The sequence below is a fragment of the Carassius auratus genome, chromosome 36 (assembly GCF_003368295.1).
Source record: "Carassius auratus strain Wakin chromosome 36, ASM336829v1, whole genome shotgun sequence".
Taxonomy (NCBI): Eukaryota; Metazoa; Chordata; class Actinopteri; order Cypriniformes; family Cyprinidae; genus Carassius; species Carassius auratus.
In genome coordinates this window covers 18,446,684-18,466,771 of record NC_039278.1, presented here as the reverse complement: position 1 = coordinate 18,466,771, position 20,088 = coordinate 18,446,684, and the positions used below count along the sequence as shown (strand labels likewise).

The 20,088-nt window shown below is 40.1% G+C and overlaps 1 protein-coding gene across 1 annotated transcript in view; it reads right to left on the bottom strand.

The window, feature by feature from the left end:
• Window positions 1–984: 984 nt before the first annotated feature.
• Window positions 985–20,088, bottom strand: part of LOC113055508 (ephrin type-A receptor 8-like) — a 66,309-nt gene continuing 47,205 nt past the window's right edge. The window contains exons 4-17 of the mRNA XM_026221871.1: window positions 14,332–14,487; window positions 13,170–13,637; window positions 11,635–11,759; window positions 10,745–10,907; window positions 9,693–9,798; window positions 6,619–6,686; window positions 6,308–6,433; window positions 5,428–5,613; window positions 4,477–4,538; window positions 4,136–4,345; window positions 3,873–4,022; window positions 3,368–3,558; window positions 2,689–2,844; window positions 985–1,191 (exon numbers count right to left, since the gene is read on the bottom strand). Of these exons, the coding sequence (XP_026077656.1) occupies window positions 1,077–1,191; window positions 2,689–2,844; window positions 3,368–3,558; window positions 3,873–4,022; window positions 4,136–4,345; window positions 4,477–4,538; window positions 5,428–5,613; window positions 6,308–6,433; window positions 6,619–6,686; window positions 9,693–9,798; window positions 10,745–10,907; window positions 11,635–11,759; window positions 13,170–13,637; window positions 14,332–14,487 (2,282 nt within the window). The 3' untranslated portion in view covers window positions 985–1,076. The remainder of the gene's footprint in view (window positions 1,192–2,688; window positions 2,845–3,367; window positions 3,559–3,872; window positions 4,023–4,135; window positions 4,346–4,476; window positions 4,539–5,427; window positions 5,614–6,307; window positions 6,434–6,618; window positions 6,687–9,692; window positions 9,799–10,744; window positions 10,908–11,634; window positions 11,760–13,169; window positions 13,638–14,331; window positions 14,488–20,088) is intronic.

The window sequence follows — 20,088 nt, the reverse complement described above, 5'->3', positions numbered from 1 at the left end:
GAACGTCCCTTCACCTGGCAAAAGAGGCAGAGATCTTTTTGATGAAAATGACAAAAACAAACATTTTCCCCTTTGGAAAAACATGCACTGATGAATGGACCATAATAATCCCAGGAACAGCTAACAAAGTAAACAGGGTCCGTTTTGATTTCATGTTGACTTTAAATTAGCCACTCCACCATTTCAAGATCCACACAAATGTGTGATTCCCTTTTAGCGCTAGGCAAGTTCACTACTATATCCTTAGTGTGTTAGTTTTAGTAAAACAAAAGATTTATTTGATGCAGCTCAAATGCTGAGAATACTGATCTTCTCAGGGTCTGAATAAATATTTCAAAACTGGCCTGAACTCTGAATCCAGCAGTAAGAGAAAGATACAGACTCCAATTCAGGCAGATTTCAAGAGTAAGGAAAGTTAAGTGTTTCCGTTTTCCGCAGACCAACATTTACACATATTTATTTCTCCCATTTCCGGAGGGATCCGGCATCGTTTTGTACGCAATAAATAACAGCAGGTCGAGTTTCAGAGTGTTTCATCAAACACATGACATACATAATTGCCGTTTTCCCTTATTACGACCACAGAGACAAATTCAGTATTTGTCCGTATTCTTGCACGCTCTGCAGCTTTTGTCAGAAGCCCAAATGTTTCCTCTTGAGGGTCTCGGTTTGTCATATGCTTGTAACACATATTCTCCTGTGGCATCTCATCGTTCCGTCTTTAATTTCGTCTTTTATTCAGCGTCACGTTTTTAGCGCTTGAGGCACTCGTGAAGGGTGTGGCCAAACCTGTACACTATGCATATTAATTTCAATCTTTTAATATTCATGACTAGGTCCACTCTTTACATATTCATGACTCTATTATTCATAAAATCTTATCCATGTACAACAATATTTAAATAAAGTGTAATTTAAGGCAGTCCAAACATTTACAAAAGAAAGTCAAAGAGAAAAGGGATAATTGCAGAATTTCCTGCTGAAGAAGAAAAACTCCATCCTTATCCCAGTAATAATAGTCCATGTCGTTTGAAGACCCAAATACATATCAGATCAATATGTACTTGTGTTCGTGATTATATGTGCACTGACGGCACGCTCTGGTTCAGTACCTGGGCTCTCATCAACTGGACGCTGGTCAGGATCTTCTTCTGATGACCCATTAAAGTGACTCCCAACCTCTGCATGTCACTGAGATGGAAGTGGACAGAGAAACCTGATTAGATAATTAGTAAATTATGATTCATACTTCTGATTCATACTCTGTGTTATGAATGTAAACATCGGAAGACAAGCCGAGAAATGTGTTCAGAGAACTTAAAACGCACTCATTATTTATGAGACTACTTTATTCCACAGTGGAAACCGGCTTCCAATAAAAAAAAAAAAAAAACTGATGTCTGTAATGTTAGTACTGCAAGATAAAAGTCATAATGTGTGTGATATTTAGAGTTTATATCAGAATTCCTACTTTACATATTGCAATTCTTAGCTTATAATCTCAAAAAATGTAAGAAAAAGTCTGTACTGTGATACAAAAAGTCAAACTTTATATTTATTTATACCATGGTGGAAACAAGCCTCTATAATTATTGGAACTATCAATTAATTTCTACACAAACACATCTACAAAACCCTTTCTATTGCTGTAATTGACCCCTTTCAATTCAATCATGGCCATTGTAACCATAAACATGATTAATTATGCAATTAACTGTGCGGCTCTAATTATGGGCTTTTTATGTTAAAAGATTCACAAACAAATGATTTGTAAACAGCACAGTTGCAGTTGGTCAGAGAAGAATGTTTTTTCTTACACACTATAAACCCTGAAGACATTACGGCAGATTTTATGAGCACATCTAATAGAGACTCTAATCAAATGTTTTCTAGAAAGCTAATTGCATTTTGTTGAGCAGAACAGTGCATTTGGTCCAAAATTGACCACCCACTGAACAGTCAAGGAAATTTGGAGAAAACATGGCAAAATAGCCCTAATATACCACAGTATTTTTTTTTCAATTGATAACTAATCAGTGTTTTAAGTTTTAGTAACTTTATCATTTTTATTAATTGTTATTTATTTTGCTTTAACTTATTTTTTATTGGAAGCCCATTCCCACCACTAAAAAATAAAATAATAATAATTGCAACTTATTCTTGTAATTGCAACTTATTCTGAATTATTTCTCACAGTAGTGCATTTACATCTCACAATTCTGTGAAAAGTAATGAAGTCATATGAGTTTGGAACAACATGCATGTAGTAAATTTTCATTTTTGGGTGATCTAAACTTTCGAACATCTTTAGCCAATCAAATTGAGAGCATAAACTAAATGAAACAGGCTGTTAAAAATGATCTCCGTCAAGCTAGCTCCCATTTTTGTTTGAAGTGTGCGATGTCTACAAATCCACTAAAACTGGACCAATAGGCATAGCACTGACTGAGCCATTGGACAGACAATAGACGCATAGTCCTGAAACTCCATCTAATGGTCACTGATCATCCGACTCGAGGAAGTGGTGATCAATCAAAGGCTTAAAGTCATGAAAGCACCTCCAATCTGTCCTCCATCTACCCCAGAGCAAAGCTTCACAATGCGGCATTGCATCTAAAAGACTTCATTTCTGCATTAGCAGTCTGGAGCGCTCCATTGTGTTATGGTGTAAGAACTCAATCAACTCACTGTTGTTTCATGCTCATCACATGTCCTAGAGTCAGATACCCTCCTGCGGCAAAGTGGTCCTTATAACGGCCCATCTTAATGGTGTCCAACCACTCGCCCACAGATCTACAGCTGGTGAAATCAGGAATACTTCTGTTCATCAAAGGACTGTTTAGTCTGAAATGAGAGCAGAGGGAGTGAGAAGGCATGTGCAAGATATACCTTTGAAATGCGGCGAGCGGGAGCATACAATCAATACGAGTTAAAATGATATAGAAGGTGGGGAAGGGGGGCTGTAGATTTGGCCAGTGTGGGTAGATTAATACAGGGATGAAATCAGTATTACTTTCCATCAACGCATCTGGATATGCACCGGCAACTTGACAGGACATGCGCTCCAAGCTGTGCAATTTATACAAGTCCAATTGTGAAAGCAGAAGAGTTATTTTTCGGTTCATGGCAGATCAATGTCAATATAGCACAGAGGTCTTTTATTTAACAGCGAATACATCAATATAAGATGAGGTTATTGGAAAATGTACACTTGCATCTTAAAGCGGGCCGCCATAATCGCAGCAACTCAGGTGAAACTTTCTTGTCAACTTTGTGAGACTTTTAAAATGGATCAAATCTGAAGCAGACAAAGTGCATTTGTCGGTTAAATCCGCCGAAGGCAGCATATCGATTGCTAGCTGCTAACCTGCACAACGTGTCAACTGACTTGAGGTTCTTGGGGTTCCGGATCAGCTTGTCCAGGACTGTGATGATCTGGCAGAATTTGGGCCTTTCGTTGCGGTCTTTCTGCCAGCAGTCCAGCATTAGGGTGTGCAGTGCACCGGGACAGCCCATGGGGGCCGGGAGTCGGTAGCCCTCCTCTACGGACTTGATCACCTGCAGAAAAAACAATCAAACTGAGTTCAAATGTGGGAAATCGCACTGATTTGTCTCGCCAAAATGATTCCAGTATGGCTGATGTATTGCTATATTTGGAATGGAGCCGGTGTGCCACTGAGAAGGTGATCAGCTACACCTGATTGAGTTTACAAGGGGGTGATCCTTTTTACGACTCAATGTTGGAATTTTTTATTTTATTTTTTATTTTATATCAGTTAATATTTATTTTATTTCAATAAAAAATTTAAGTTAACTAAAATAACCCTGCACTATTCTGAACATAGCCAATATATAGTGTCGATAAGACGCACATCTCTGTTGGTCAAGTTCCAATATGGCCGTTCTCCGTATGACATCACTTCCCACATCACCACTCCATAACTCCATACGTCACTGGAGGAGGAGAACTTCCTATAGGCAATGGCCTCCGGCGCCGTCCAGCGGATCGGGATCTTTCCTCCCTAAAAGCCAATGAAGATGGAGGAAGACAGTTTAGGGAGACAAATAACCAAACGGTGCATGAATTAACACCAAAAGCCCTGTTGTAGAGTATGCTCCTGGTTTTATCACTCACACTGGTGGTGTAGGCTGCATCAGGGTCGTCCTCCAGCACGCGTGACAGACCGAAGTCTGAAATCTTGCACACCAGATTACTGTTGACCAGAATATTTCTGGCCGCCAAGTCCCGGTGGACATACCCCAGATCAGCCAGGTAAGTCATGCCAGCCGCTATGCCACGCAGAATCCCGACCAGCTGAATAATGGTGAACTGACCATCATGTCTCTGTTTGGAGGGAAGAAAAACAAGATGAGGGAGAGAAACTGTGAAGTTGAACTTCAGTTCACAGGGAGGTTCAGCGAGGAGAAGCAATACTATAGAGATATACGAGAACAAACACAAAAATGTTTACATACCCTCAGGAAAGAGTCCAAGGAGCCGTTCTCCATGTACTCTGTGATGATCATAACCGGCTTGCCTTGGTAGAGAATGCAAAAACACAGAGAAAAACAGGGGAAAGCACACGAACAAGATGTCAGGAGATTGATGCAAGTCTGAGTGAAGAGAAACAGAACTGTGGGTTTTCCTTAGTTTTTTACCCAACTTTAAGCAACTTACTAGGTGAAGTAGTAATGTAGCCTACATTAAGCAGATCATGGCAAAAAAAAATAAAAATAAATAATATATATATAGGAAGTGAAGGGGTCTATTATCAACCTCAAGGGTTTTATTTTGCTACATCTTTCTGCATATTACAAGACATTATATTTAATAAAGATAGATAAAAAGATAGATAGAGAGAGAGACTGGATGAATAATTCAAGAAATAAATAAATATGCATACATATGTATGTTTTATATTGAGTAAAAAAGATTTAATAAAACTGAATGTGTGTGTGTGCATATATATATATATATATATATATATATATATATATATATATATATATATATATATATAATATATATATATATATATATATATATATATATATATTAAAGAATTATATAATGTAATTTGAATTAATTACATTACTTTTTACTTAAAATTAATAGAAAATAATATATGATCTTATTATTTGTAGAGTAACTCATTTTATTTATTTCAAAATCCCTTTTCTTACATTTTTTACTTACTGAAATTTTGTTAAATCAATCATAACAACTGAATTAGTATAAAAATAATGTGTTCTTATAAAAATTTATTTACATTTTATTCAATGATATAGTCAAATTCATATGTGTATGGGATAAGGGATAAACATTATGCTACCTAAATGGTATTGAATAATTTTGAACAAAATAATGTGTTTCGAAAATGTCCCATTATGAAGCGCACTACACTGATAGTCTCGTAAAGCGCTTACTGCGGGTAACAACCCCCTCCAGGTGGATGACGTTGGGGTGATCAAACTGTGCCATGATGCTGGCCTCGCCCAGGAAATCTCTCCTCTGTTTCTCTGTGTAGCCGGCTTTGAGAGTCTTCAGAGCAACCGGGATATCACGTTTCCCCGGCAGCTTCATCCGCCCGTAACACACTTCCCCAAACTCTCCTGATGTGTGCCAGAAAACAAGATCAGACAGTGGACAGTTCAAAATCTCATGCTGGATTTGAATCTGACTAACACGTTTAACCTTCACAATAAAATTCCCATGATTTCTGACTGTTTTGACATTAATAATAGAATGATGTGTATATATACACAGTTGTTCTCTGGAGATGTTTAGCATTTTTTAATAAGACAAAATCTTATGGTCTACGGTAATATAAAAAAAAAAAAAACGTGTTAAGGAAAATATTATTTGTGTGCGTGTGTGTGTGTGTGTATCAGTGTTATTTTAGTATCTCTGAGATACTTTTATTATATTTTTTACACTAGATTTGATCATTTATCAAGTTATCAAAAATGTACTTATAGTGCATAGGATAATATGAAAATTAATATGATTTTTATGTGTACTGTATGTATGAGTGTTATGTTTGTGTGTTCATTTAATTTTGTGTTTTTTTTTTTTGTTTTTTTACATAAAAAGTATGTATAAAAAGTTTACGTTTTAGATATTTTATTTCAAATAACGAACATGTTTTTGTTTCAGGGTTTTTCATTCTTTTCTCAAATAAAATGATAAACAACTTGCATTTTCTTTGACCAAAGCTTTATTTCCTGTGGATCTTTTTCCAGCCATTTCTCATGTATTCCCCAGATGCCCAGGTGTATTTCACATAATCACCAAGTACAGTTATACCTGAACCGATGATTTTCTCTATTTTGATCCTGGACGCTTCAATTTCTCTGGCAAACTCATGGACAGCCTGGCAGGGGTCCTCATATGTGTGGGGATCAATATAAAATCTGGCTTCTGGAAATGATACTAGAATAAACAGAATTAGCATTTGGTCACATATTGCAGCATAAAAAGCAATTTTCAGTCACAGCCACAATCACTGAAGGGCTCAGGCAGCAGCTACAGCAAGATACTGGACCAAAAAAGCAATAGTTTCCTGCCTAAAATTCATTAAAAGAAAAATCATCGGAGGAAAAGAGTGTCTCTCGTACCATGGCCATTTTGGTAGTGCATTTTCTCCTCGTCTGAGTCCTGGAAAGCTTTGCTATACCCACAACGTCTGTAACACAAACCAGGAGAAGAAAGAGAAATATTGTGTGTGTGTTTTAAACAGGGCCTTGTCACATACAACCCACGTTAATAATATTCAAGCAAAAATGTAAAACTTAATTAACTTAATTTTTCCTTCAAATGTGGATAACAAACGTCCTCCGATGCCTTATATAGTATGAACAGAAAAATGTTAGTTGAAATTCATTATTTGACATAAACTTTAAGTTGCTGTCATCAAAAAGCAATAGAGCAACAGAGACCGCCCACTTTTCAGTGTTTTCACTTTCATTTTCTCTATAGATTACAGAAAAATCTACAATAAAGAGTTCATTTCATGATCCAAACCAAGCAGCTGTGAGATCAATCATATTGAAGATTTTATTTCAAAGCAAACAATTGTTTTAAATGACAAAATAATCGATCAAATCAGAAACAGTGGTCAGTGCTTTAAGTGGGCCGGTATGCACAGGTACTCAGTACCGCCACTTCCAAATATAGCTCTTGAGCGTACCACCACCTCTCAGTGCGGCCCAGAACTGCTTTTAGCGTACCAGTACGTTCATTTGGACATCTGTTTTAATAGAGTTTTTAATCCTTTGCCTTCACTGCCGCTTTTCAGAGCGCCCTTCACAATGCACGCTTCCTAATTCTTCCTAGTTCGGAGTATGGAGCGTGAATCATTTGAACCAGTTTGGGAGTTTGGAGCAGGATCGCGAATCATTTGCGTCAGTTTGGGAGTTCGGGGCGGCTTCGCGGATCATTTGAATCAGTTCGAGAAATAGGAGCGGGTTCGCGAATCATTTGAGTCAGTTTGGGAGTTCGGAGCGGGTTCGCGAATCATTTGAGTCAGTTTGGGGATCGCAATCATTTTAATCAGTTCGGGAGTCCGGAGCTGATTCGTGGATCATTTGAATCAATTCGAGAGTTCGGACCGGGTTCGCAAATCATTTGAGTCAGTTTGGGAGTTCGGAGCGGGATGGCGAATCATTTGAGTCAGTTCGGGAGATCGGAGCGGGTTCACAAGTCATTGAGTCAATTTGGGGATCGCTAATTATTTGAATCAATTCGGGAGTTCGGAGCAGGGGGCAAAGAACTCGACCGGAAGTTGAAGTCGGGTGGGGGCTGGCATTTTTTAGCAGAACTTCACTTGCGTTAGCATTCCCATTGACTCCCATTCATTTTGACGTCACTTTGACAGTGAATAACTTTACATCTGAGGTGTTTAAAGACTCAGTTTGTCCATTATTTATTTCTAAAGATACACGACAATGTATAAAGGGCTCCATTACCTTCTATGTTACATTATGGCCCCATATAAACAGTTTTTGTAAAAAAATAGGCTAACGATTGCGTCATAACCACTCGTCTCTCTGTCGCATTACCGTACAGACAGGAGGAGAAGCTCGCAGGCAATTAACTTAATATGGCGTACTGGCGTTACATTTTAAAATACTATACAAAATAATTAATCAGAATACTTACTCCTGCTCACTCACGACAATGAACTCCCCGCTCAAGCTCGCCATCTCTGCAAGATTAACGATGGCAGTTTGCACGCACAGCCACTTAGAAGATTTACATCTGGCAGACAGGTTGCTGACTTCATCAAGCTTCGTTTGAGTCTGCGCGTCAGAAACGGAAGTGCTAAAAAACGCTAAAAATGGGCTTCACTTGTCTCAATTGAGTTCCAATGGGGTCGCTGTGTCCATTTCTTTTACTGTCTATGGTTCGGAGCGGCTTCGCGGATCATTTGAATCAATTCGAGAGTTTGTATAGGGTTTGCGAAACATTTGAGTCAGTTTGGATCGCAAATTATTTGAATCAGTTCGGGAGTTCGGAGCATGATTCATCTGAGTCAGTTCGGGAGTTCGGAGCTGGTTCGCGAATCATTTGAGTCAGTTTGGAAGTTTGAATACAGTAATGCAGTAATGGAGTAGCTCTTTCTAAGGGTATTTTTTCAAAATCCTTTTGCACATTTTATTTATGTTCAGTAGTTCTTTCTAGCTCAAGTAAATCCACAAACTAATAAAAGGATTTATTATTAAGGTTGCCTGTTGACTGCTGTATTTAAAAGCCCTTCAAAATAATAGTTGTTACCTCGGGATGAGGGGAAACATAAAAAAAAACGGAAAAAAAACAGAATGTTTTTTTTTTTTTTGTGGCTATAATAGAGTACCGGAACCTCTTTTGGGCCACTTAAGGTTGCAAGTATTAAATATAATACAACTTGATAGCAAAATATTCAAACTTATGCAAACATTACTTAATTCACAATGCTTCATAGGAGTTTTATGATATTTTGGAGTGCTTTCTGTTATATATATAATCACTTAACCAGTTCAACGGGAAAACCACAGACATGGCAACACTGGTAGATCTGTCCATACAATTTCTGTATAGAGAAAATGAATGAGATTTTTATTTCTGGAACTCCACTGTTGCACTATACTGTATATGACTTAAGGATATTTTCATAGTGTTATTAGTCCAAATTCAATCATATTAAATTCCCATTGTGAGGTATGTGTTTCTGGGTGAACATGTGAATATAGTCCCATGAAACTCTTTCATAGATAATTACACAGATGTGTTTGAGTGGAAGGGAAGCTAGCATGAATATACTCTAACAATTCACCCAAAGACAATTTTACTCACCCTCATAACATGTATGACTTCTGAAGATATGTATAACAGCAAAATATTTCACCTAAAATCTGAACCCCACCCTCTTCTTGGCACATTTATAAGACAAATAGATATATCTGATTTGTGAATAGATCACTCTTTTGTGTCAAATCTTTTGAATGAATCATTTGCTCCAGTTCACAAAACCAGTCTTAATTATTCAAAAGTTAAGTTCATTTAGTCAGTGATTCAGTCAAAGAAATAAGTCATACAGTTTTAGAAGAGAGGAGAGTGAGTAAATGATGACAGAATGTATTTTCAGATGAACTATCCCTTAAGTAACAAAGTAAAAGCAAATGGGCAAATAAATGCAGATAATTCAAAGTACTCCTCTTGCCGTTTTCTGCAGATGACAACGGCCAGTAATGTCACCAGTGCTGTTACCAAAGCCATACAGATCCAGATAATGGTTATGTTGGTATTTCGCAGCGGAACTGGTGGAGAAAAACAGAAACCAAATATAACACAAACGCGTCATTAAACACTCTGAAACATCACAGGTTTTCTGTGCTTGATATGCCAGTGGAGATTCTGTAAATAGGACACTGATTTAACACACTATTAATATAAATGAGAGACAATAGGATGGTCTTAACACAAATATACCATATAATTTGATTTTCAATTCTGAAATTAAATTTAAAAATTAAATAAAAATGATGACATAAAAGCTCACTTCTTCCAATATCTTTTCATGCAGAAAATGTATAAAAAAAAAAAAAAAAAAAAAAATATATATATATATATATATATATATATATATATATATATATATATATATATATATATATATATATATATATATATATATATATACTTTATTTTAAATATTTATATGATATTTAAATGATTGTATGTTATGTTGTACCAGTTTGGTTTATTACCATGGTCACGTAACAAATACAAATTTTAATAAATGTAAAAATGTACAATTAAAATGTAATTTGAAATATATAAATAAATTTAAACAATAAATTAATTTAAACATACATTTAAAATATTCATAAAATAATATATGAACTAAAACAAATAAACATTTCAACTATGTACCATTTCATTCAATCTTCTCTTTATTTTTAGCGTAATTATGACTCATATTATATTATAACTCAATATTTTATTGACATGTTCATGCATTAAAAATAGGAAACATTTAATCATTACAACAAATATGAAACATTATTAAGTTATTATATTAACATGCATTATCATTAAAAATATGTAACAAACTAAAAATATATACATAAACATAAATACATATAATTATGTAAATGAACATAAACATTACAACTATGTTCCTTGAAGGAATAAATTAATCAAAAAAAAAAAAAAAAAAAGTTTTATTCCTGTCTGTTGCACTGGTAATAATACAACACTCACTTGCTTTGCCCGTCTGTATCTCCACTGACTGGCTGAATCTCCCACAGCCAGCCGAGGTTCTGGCCCGAATCTGAAAGATGTAGCTTGTGCCGGGCTTCAGACCCGAAACTTTAGCACTGGTGTTCTTTGACTTCACTGTAGCATAAATTTGCTGTTCGTTGTCCTGTGGAAACGGCCAAATAAGACAATGAGAGGTTATATTCAAATAAAGAGTCTATTTAACGTCATTTATGTAAATGCAATCCATAAATATAGACAGTAGTGGACAATTCACACCAGGACCTGACAAAATCATGTTTTGAGACCCAAGCTGGAGGATTGGAGCGATTAAACTGAAGTGCTCACTAATCTGTTAGCATTCCCCGCTTCACCTCACTGCGTCCGTGAACTCTGTACCCTCCGAAGCATTACGCTTTGTTAAAAAGCCTTTGATGCTCCTCTTCTGTTCCCTGAGGAGATCGCCAGCACTGCACATCCATCAAAAACAACTTCGTGGTCTTTGTTAAGCACCATTCCCCAGGAATCAGCACATGGGCAGCAGCTCAGCAAACAGGGATTGCACGTAAATCATATTTACATAGCAGCATTGTTGACTAGGCACTGTATACTAATTCTCTGTCACAGCTGAGATCTCATTTGCGCCATTAGGCAGCAAAGCTCCCGGCTTGCACGACAATTAACTTCCCTCCAGTGTTTGGCATGGCTCAGTATGTTTGCCTTCAATGTCACTTTAAATAATATCGGCAAAACAGTCTGAGAGTGCTATTGGTTGGTAATTTGCCTGAGCTGTCAATAAATCAAATGGTTAAACTATATTTGACTCCAGGCTAGTCTATAAAATGTGACCCTTCATTAAGTGTCACTCTTCATCACTCTGATGAAGAAACTACCTTTTCATAATATTTAATGTCATATTCTAATATGACTCCATTGGGCTGCGCAGGTTCGTGCCAGAAAAGAGTGACGCTGTTCTGACTGGCATTTTCCTGTCGGATGGCCATCACTTGAGACGGAGCTGTGAAAACAAAGACATGTGGGTTACCTCAGTAAGTCACCAGAGTCATTTCACAACTATTTTAATTATATTCTATTACCATTTTTTTTTCTGATGGAAAATACATACTGTATACTACCAGCTTTAGATGGTTTCTAGCTGATCGAAGCTGGTCTTTATGCTGATTAGCTGGTTGTGGTTGATTGGCAAGTATGCTAGCTAGTGGCTCAAGATTAACATGTTTAGGGTTAGTAGACCACCTTCAGATGATCAGCTAGACTAGATTGCTGATGGCACAGAGGTTAACCTAGTTAGGGATGGTGCCTAAACTGAACTTGCCATTTATAGTCATTACGTCATTCAAACTAGTTTAGGTGGTTAATTAGCTAGACTAGCTTTCTGATTGAACATACTGTAGGTCATCCTGGCTAGGATTGGCAGACAACCTTGACTAAACTGTTTAAATCTGGTTATTCATACCAATGGTTTCAAAACTGGTTATTTAGGCTTATTAGCTGGTCAAAACTAGTTTACGTGGTTGGTCAGCAAGACCAGCTTGCTCATGGAGCATAGGTCAGCCTGGTTAAGATGAGTACCGAGACAAGCTAGACGATGGAGCAGAGGTCAACCTGGTTTGGGGTGGTGTCTAAACTGGTACCTAAACTAAAGTGTTTAAAAGTGGTCATTTATAGTCATTAGCTGGTTCAAATTAGTTTAGGTGGTTGACCAGCTAGACTAGCTGGATGATAGAGCAGAGGACAACCGGGTTAGGGGCTGGTAGACAACCTTGACTGAGCTGTTCAAAACTGAACATGTATAGTCATTAGCTGGTTCAAACTAGTTAAGGTGATCGATCAGCTAGAGGATGAAGCAGAGGTCAACCTGGTTAGGGGCTGGTAGACAACCTTGACTAAGCTATTCAAAATTATTATTTGTGATCATTGGCTAGCTCAAACTAGTCTAGGTGCTTGATCAGTTAGATTAATAGCTGGTTTAGTTGAGGTCAACCTGATTATGGCTGGTAGACCACCTTGACTAAGTTGTTCAAAACTTAAAACTTGATCAAAAGTCATTTATGGACATTACCAAGTTCAAGATAGTTAAGTTAGTTCATCAGATAGATTACTAGCTAGTTTGGCTGAGATCAACATACACTGATTAATCTGTTTAAAACTGGTACATTATTATCAATAGCAGGTTCAAATTACTTTAGGTGGTTAATAAGTTGGTGGGGACTATTTCAACCTTGTCAGAACACTTTGGCTGAGGCTGACCAAGTTTCAAAACACATCATGGACAAGTCAGCTAGTTTTGACTGGAGCCTAGTAGATTAGACTAGATCACAGGCTAGTAAGGCCTTGATTTTCAATTGGCAGTGTTTTAGGAATTATGAATGGAATCAAACTTAAGTGACCCATTAGTGTCTCCTACCTGCCTGGTTTGTGGTGATATTGACCGTCACAGACTGTGGGGGCTCGCTGCTCAAGTGCGTGACTCCGTTTAGAGCAACAATACGGAAGGTGTAGTTACTGTGAGCGGCGAGATTCAGCACCGTCACCCATGCTTCTGTAAGTCCCATCTGCTGAGGGATAAACCGCACCAGGGTTGCTCCTGTCCGGGCCACCACAATCCCATTCAGCCCAGGTCCTCCTCCTCCAACTGTCCCACTGACAGCTCCATTGGAGTCTGCAGCTCCTCCATTGCCATTGCCCACCACGTTACCCCCTCTGGCACCCACCCGACAGTCCTCACACTGCGTCCCGCCTTTGTCGCACTTCTGGCAAAGGACATCATAGATGACATCACTGCGTCCTCCTGGATCCAAAGGTGAACCCCACTCCAGACTGACCGAGGTGCCGTTCACAGATGAGATGATGTTTACTGGAGCTGACGGAGGTCCTGCGGGGAGGGCGAAGTTGGACAGTTCTTAATTATAGGTTAATTAGAGAGGTTGAGGGAACTGGTGGTTATCAGGCTAGCTGATCAAAAGAGAATGATTGAATTTGCACTTCAGTAACCACGCGACCCCAGTTCAACAAGTAATCTTGTCTTGAGATTTTTCCACTCATTAAAAAAAAAAAAAGTTATATTTTTGGTCCCAGAAAGTATTGGGAGACTTAAAGCACCCTTAAAATAGTTAAATTATTTTAAAAATGTTTATTTTACAGATTTAAAAATTTTTAAGCAAAGTAAATATACAAAAATATTTTTATTTTATTTATTTTTTCCCATTTTATTTATTTTTTACTTCTTTGATCAGGCATGCTGATCAAAATAAAATAAAATAAAATAAAATAAAATAAAATAAAATAAAATGGATATTTATTGCAATAATCTGTGGTAAGTCTACAAAAAATAGCTCATAGCTCAGCAATAGCTCATTTAAAATACTGAAACTTCTAAAATTGAAAAAAGTAACCTGAAGTTAGTGAAGAGGCAATATCCAGCAGCATTTGAAATCTTTTCTATATTACATGTTATGCATTGACATTCATATAGTGTTTTAAAATTATTTTCTGTCCGACTGTATCTTAAAATTAAATCAAAGTTGGAAGATTTCTTGGTTTGATGATTTGCAAACATGAAGACTCACTTGTGCAGGGAGAGGCAAGAGGATCTGTAGAGGAACGATAGAAGTTGGCATCACAGGGGCAGGTTAGAGCTGCTCGAGTCTCAGAGTGACTGTGGAGGGGACATTTCCCACAGAGCTGATCACCTGCCACTGGCTTGTAGAAGCCCACCTCACATGCTGAAAGTAAAACACAGTTTAACAATCAACAATCCATTGCTTATTTGTTGCTTAGATGGTCAGAAAACTTTTTTTAACCGTATCTGGTAACATTATTTGAACAAAATGAAGTGCAAAAAATTGTGAAGTGACCGTGTCACTCTTAAATGCAGCGGTTCAGAGTATCAACAAGGACAACAAGTATATGGGTGAGGAATCTGAAAGAAGGACTGAGAATTAACAACAAGCTTTTTATCTCCACTGACAGAAACCCCAGGGAGTCCAAAAAGTATTCCTTCTTGCAGTATTTATCCTTGTCTGTTTTCTCTTTTGGCTTGATCGGATTAATCCTTCCCTCCCTTGATGTTTTTTTGAAAAGCTCCTGAGTTGAAAAGCAGGTCACGATAAACATTGGGGCCGTACGCTCATGGAGTACAGTGACGTCTACACGCTTTGAAGTTTTTGACCGACTACCGCTGGCAACATAATCAGAAGCACACATTCAACATACACTGAGACAGACAGACGCGAGTTCATCATGATGAGCTTCGGTGACCTTTTCCGCTTTTAAGACTCTTCCTACTCAGTAAGTGTCTTTTCAAAGCAGATGAGGGTTAAAAAAGCACGAGGGGTGAGAAGAGACTCCGTTGCTCTTTATCTGGTGGTGTTTACATACACTACATTACGGCTGCGTTGTTCTACGTTTTTTTTTGTTGCACATTGGCACACTGTTTGGTTTGTCAGCACCTGTCAGAGCGCCGCGCTCCTTGCATCCACATTTGCATTACAATGAATTTTAATGAATATTTACAGCCACTGTATGCTGACCTTGATTTTTACTCTTTGTGTAGATGGTTAAGGCCTGGTTCACACGGGACGATTTTAAAATTGTCGGCCGATTTTCCAAATATGAGAGACCCCACACACAGCGATAAAAAATCACGGATCTAAGTGTGTGGTGTGCAGCCACACGGCAAAATCAACACATCACACACGAACCGATTTGACTCCCGAGCATTCCCAGGTCAGACTGGAAATCTCGCAAAATCCCTCGAGATCAAACGTGACTTTAGAGTAAACAATCATGGCGGACGAAGAGGATGCAGTGGTCATAGTTTGTGCTTTGTTTTTAACGGGAAAAAACATAAGAAAAACAAGAAAAGGCGATGGTCAAAGAGGTGGAGACAACGCGAGCATGGACTATACTTGCTATATCATAATATGGAGATAAGTTGTTGTTTTATCTCATAGAAATGTTGTTACGTACTACACAGATTAATAACCGTTGAAATTAATGTTCATATATTCGTTTGTACTCTGGTGGACTGCAGTTGTGGATGTAGTTATGCCCATCGACTTTATTTGTATTTGTTATATTATATACGCCGGCTGTTTTGATTTTGTTTCCCGGTACTATCACTGCCTCGTCACCTCGCTTTCTGATTGGCTACACCCACAGTCCACAGGCTGCGTGATTGTTTGTCCTCGGGGGACACCACAAACGAGAAGAAATCGGGCCAAATAAATCCAACATGTTGGATATCCCCGATTTGAGATCGGAGCGGTCCCGACATTCTTCCGAGCAGAGGAGAGCAGTCTTAACACACCACACACGGCAGGAATATTTGATCAGATTATTTTACGATAATCGGAGCATCCTAAAATTGTCGGAAGGGGTGAATCGGGGCTAAAATCGGTCTAATTATCCTGCCGTGTGAACCAGCCTTAAATAAATATAGTTGAAAATTATAACCATCTTGGTGTTTTTGACTATACAAACTCTTGTAGGAGAACGAAACCATTCAAGTATCGGCACAAATCAATTTTTTTTTATTTACTGTTGTGTAACTTCATACGCTCAACTCAATTATCCTGTATGGGTGTCTTTCCACGTAAATGCCATAAACCAAGTTAGACCAATTACACAATTCATAAAGAAACTTTCAACATGAAATCATCATAAAATTAATAGAGAACTACTGGATTATTGTTTTAAAATAAAATCATTTAATACAAAAACATACTTATAATATAATATAAAGTAAAATGTGTTAAAAATTGCAAATAAACTGAGTACATAAAAGATGCAACCAAATAAATTTTAATTTGGCCAAAATGTATTTATTGTTTACTTATATTGTTTATTTTTAACAATAATCAAATATACTTAAAAATAATACGCTGTGGACGTGGAATGTCACCTCGTTGGCGGGGAAGGAGCCTGAGCTTGTGCGGGAGGTCGAGAGGTACCGACTAGAGATAGTCGGGCTCACCTCAACGCACAGCTTGGGCTCTGGAACCACACTTCTTGAGAGAGGCTGGACTCTCTACCACTCTGGAGTTGCCCATGGTGAGAGGCGGAGGGCTGGAGTGGGTTTGCTAATAGCCCCCCAGCTCAGCCGCCATGTGTTGGAGTTTACCCCGGTGAACGAGAGGGTCGCTTCCCTGCGCCTTCGAGTCGGGGATAGGTCTCTCACTGTCGTTTGTGCCTACGGGCCGAACGGCAGTGCGGACTACCCGGCCTTCTTGGAGTCTCTGGGAGGGGTGCTGGAAAGTGCTCCGACTGGAGACTCCGTCGTTCTACTGGGGGACTTCAACGCTCACGTGGGCAGTGACAGTGACACCTGGAGGGGCGTGATTGGGAGGAACGGCCCCCCTGACCTGAATTCGAGCGGTGTTCTGTTATTGGATTTCTGTGCTAACCACGGTTTGTCCATAACGAACACCATGTTCAAGCATAAGGGTGTCCACCAGTGCACGTGGCACCAGGACACCCTTGGCCGGAGGTCGATGATCGACTTTGTGGTCGTGTCATCAGACCTTCGGCCATATGTCTTGGACACTCGGGTGAAGAGAGGGGCGGAGCTGTCAACTGATCACCACCTGGTGGTGAGTTGGATCCGATGGCGGGGGAGGAAGCTGGACAGACTCAGCAGACCCAAACGTACTGTGAGGGTCTGTTGGGAACGTTTGGCTGAGCCCCCTGTCAGAGAGATCTTCAACTCCCACCTCCGGCAGAGCTTCGACCGGATCCCGAGGGAGTCTGGAGATATTGAGTCTGAGTGGACCATGTTCTCCACCTCCATTGTCGCTGCGGCTGCTCGGAGCTGTGGCCGTAAGGTCTCCGGTGCCTGTCGAGGCGGCAATCCCCGAACCCGGTGGTGGACACCGGAAGTAAGGGATGCTGTCAAGCTGAAGAAGGAGTCCTATCGGGCCTGGATGGCTTGTGGGACTCCGGAGGCAGCTGACAGGTACCGGCAGGCCAAGCGGACTGCAGCCCGGGTAGTCGTGGAGGCAAAAACTCGGGCCTGGGAGGAGTTCGGTGAGGCCATGGAGAAGGACTATCGGTTGGCCTCGAAGAGATTCTGGCAAACTGTTCGACGCCTCAGGAGGGGGAAGCAGTGCCCTACCAACACTGTTTACAGTAGAGATTGGCACCTGTTGACCTCAACTGGGGATATCGTCGGGCGGTGGAAGGAATACTTCGAGGATCTTCTCAATCCCACCGACTTGTGTTCCGTTGAGGAAGCAGTGGCTGGGGACTCGGGGGGGCACTCGTCCATCACCCGGGCTGAAGTCATCGAGGTAGTTAAAAAGCTCCTCGGTGGCAAGGCACCGGGGGTGGACGAGATCCGCCCCGAGTACCTCAAGTCTCTGGATGTTGTGGGGCTGTCTTGGCTGGCACGCCTCTGCAACATCGCATGGCGGTTGGGGACAGTACCTCTGGACTGGCAGACCGGGGTGGTGGTCCCTCTTTTCAAGAAGGGGGACCGGAGAGTGTGTTCCAACTATAGGGGGATCACACTTCTCAGCCTCCCTGGAAAAGTCTATGCCAGGGTACTGGAGAGGAGAATTCGGCCGATAGTGGAACCTCGGATCCAGGAGGAACAGTGTGGTTTTCGTCCCGGTCGTGGAACACTGGACCAGCTCTATACCCTTTCCAGGGTGCTGGAGGGTTCATGGGAGTTTGCCCAACCAGTCCACATGTGTTTTGTGGACTTGGAGAAGGCATTCGACCGTGTTCCTCGCGACATCCTGTGGAGGGTGCTCCGGGAGTATGGGGTCAGCGGCTCCCTACTTAGGGCTGTTCAGTCCCTGTACGACCGGAGCAAGAGCTTGGTTCGCATTGCCGGCAGTAAGTCAGACCTGTTCCCGGTGCATGTTGGACTCCGGCAGGGCTGCCCTTTGTCACCGGTTCTGTTCATAATTTTTATGGACAGAATTTCTAGGCGCAGCCAAGGGCCGGAGAGTGTCCGGTTTGGGGACCATACGATTTCGTCGCTGCTTTTTGCGGATGATGTTGTCGTGTTGGCATCCTCAGACCAGGACCTTCAGTGTGCATTGGGACGGTTTGCAGCCGAGTGTGAATCGGCTGGGATGAGAATCAGCACCTCCAAGTCCGAGGCCATGGTTCTCAGTCGGAAAAGGGTGGATTGCCCACTTCAGGTTGGTGGAGAGTTCCTGCCTCAAGTGGAGGAGTTCAGGTATCTTGGAGTCTTGTTCACGAGTGAGGGAAGGATGGAACGTGAGATTGACAGACGGATCAGTGCAGCTTCTGCAGTAATGCGGTCGCTGTACCGGTCTGTCGTGGTGAAGAAGGAGCTGAGCTGTAAGGCAAAGCTCTCGATTTACCGGTCAATCTACGTTCCTACTCTCACCTATGGTCATGAGCTGTGGGTCATGACCGAAAGGACAAGATCCCGGATACAGGCGGCCGAAATGAGCTTTCTCAGTCGGGTGGCTGGGCGCTCCCTTAGAGATAGGGTGAGAAGCTCGTTCACTCGGGAGGAGCTCAGAGTAGAGCCGTTGCTCCTCCACATCGAGAGGAGCCAGCTGAGGTGGCTCGGGCATCTATTTCGGATGCCTCCTGGACGCCTTCCCAGGGAGGTGTTCCAGGCACGTCTCACCGGGAGGAGGCCCCGGGGAAGACCTAGGACACGCTGGAGGGACTATGTCTCCCGGCTGGCCTGGGAACGCCTCGGGGTCCCCCCGGAAGAGCTGGAGGAAGTGGCTAGGGAGAGGGAAGTCTGGGCGTCTCTGCTTAGACTGTTGCCCCCGCGACCCGGCCCCGGATAAGCGGAAGATGATGGATGGATGGACTTAAAAATAAAAAAAGAAACTTCTTAGATTAGTCAGTAGAATAGTATTCTATAAAATATAATATAATATAATATAATATAATATAATATAATATAATATAATATTTGTTAAAACTTGTAAATTGAATACATTACAAATTTAACCACATAAATTTCAATTTGGCTAAAATATAAAAATTATAAAAAGATAAACTGTTTATTATATTGATTATTATTATATTATATTTACAATAAAAACATAAGACTGATAGAGATGTGTTGGATTATTGGTTGGATAATAAATAAAGTAAATTAAAATAAAATAAAATAAAAGAAGTAAATATATCATGCCCACAGCTACACTGCTGGAGTACAATGTAACTACGAAAAAAAAAAAAATGTGTCCAAAATAACATAAAATATTGAAAGAATTGCTTACTATAGTCACTCCTTGTTATTATTATCATTAATAACAATAATAATCTTTTTTGTCCAAAGATTACAAGATGTGGCGTTATGCAAAAGATTATGTCTGATAATGTCT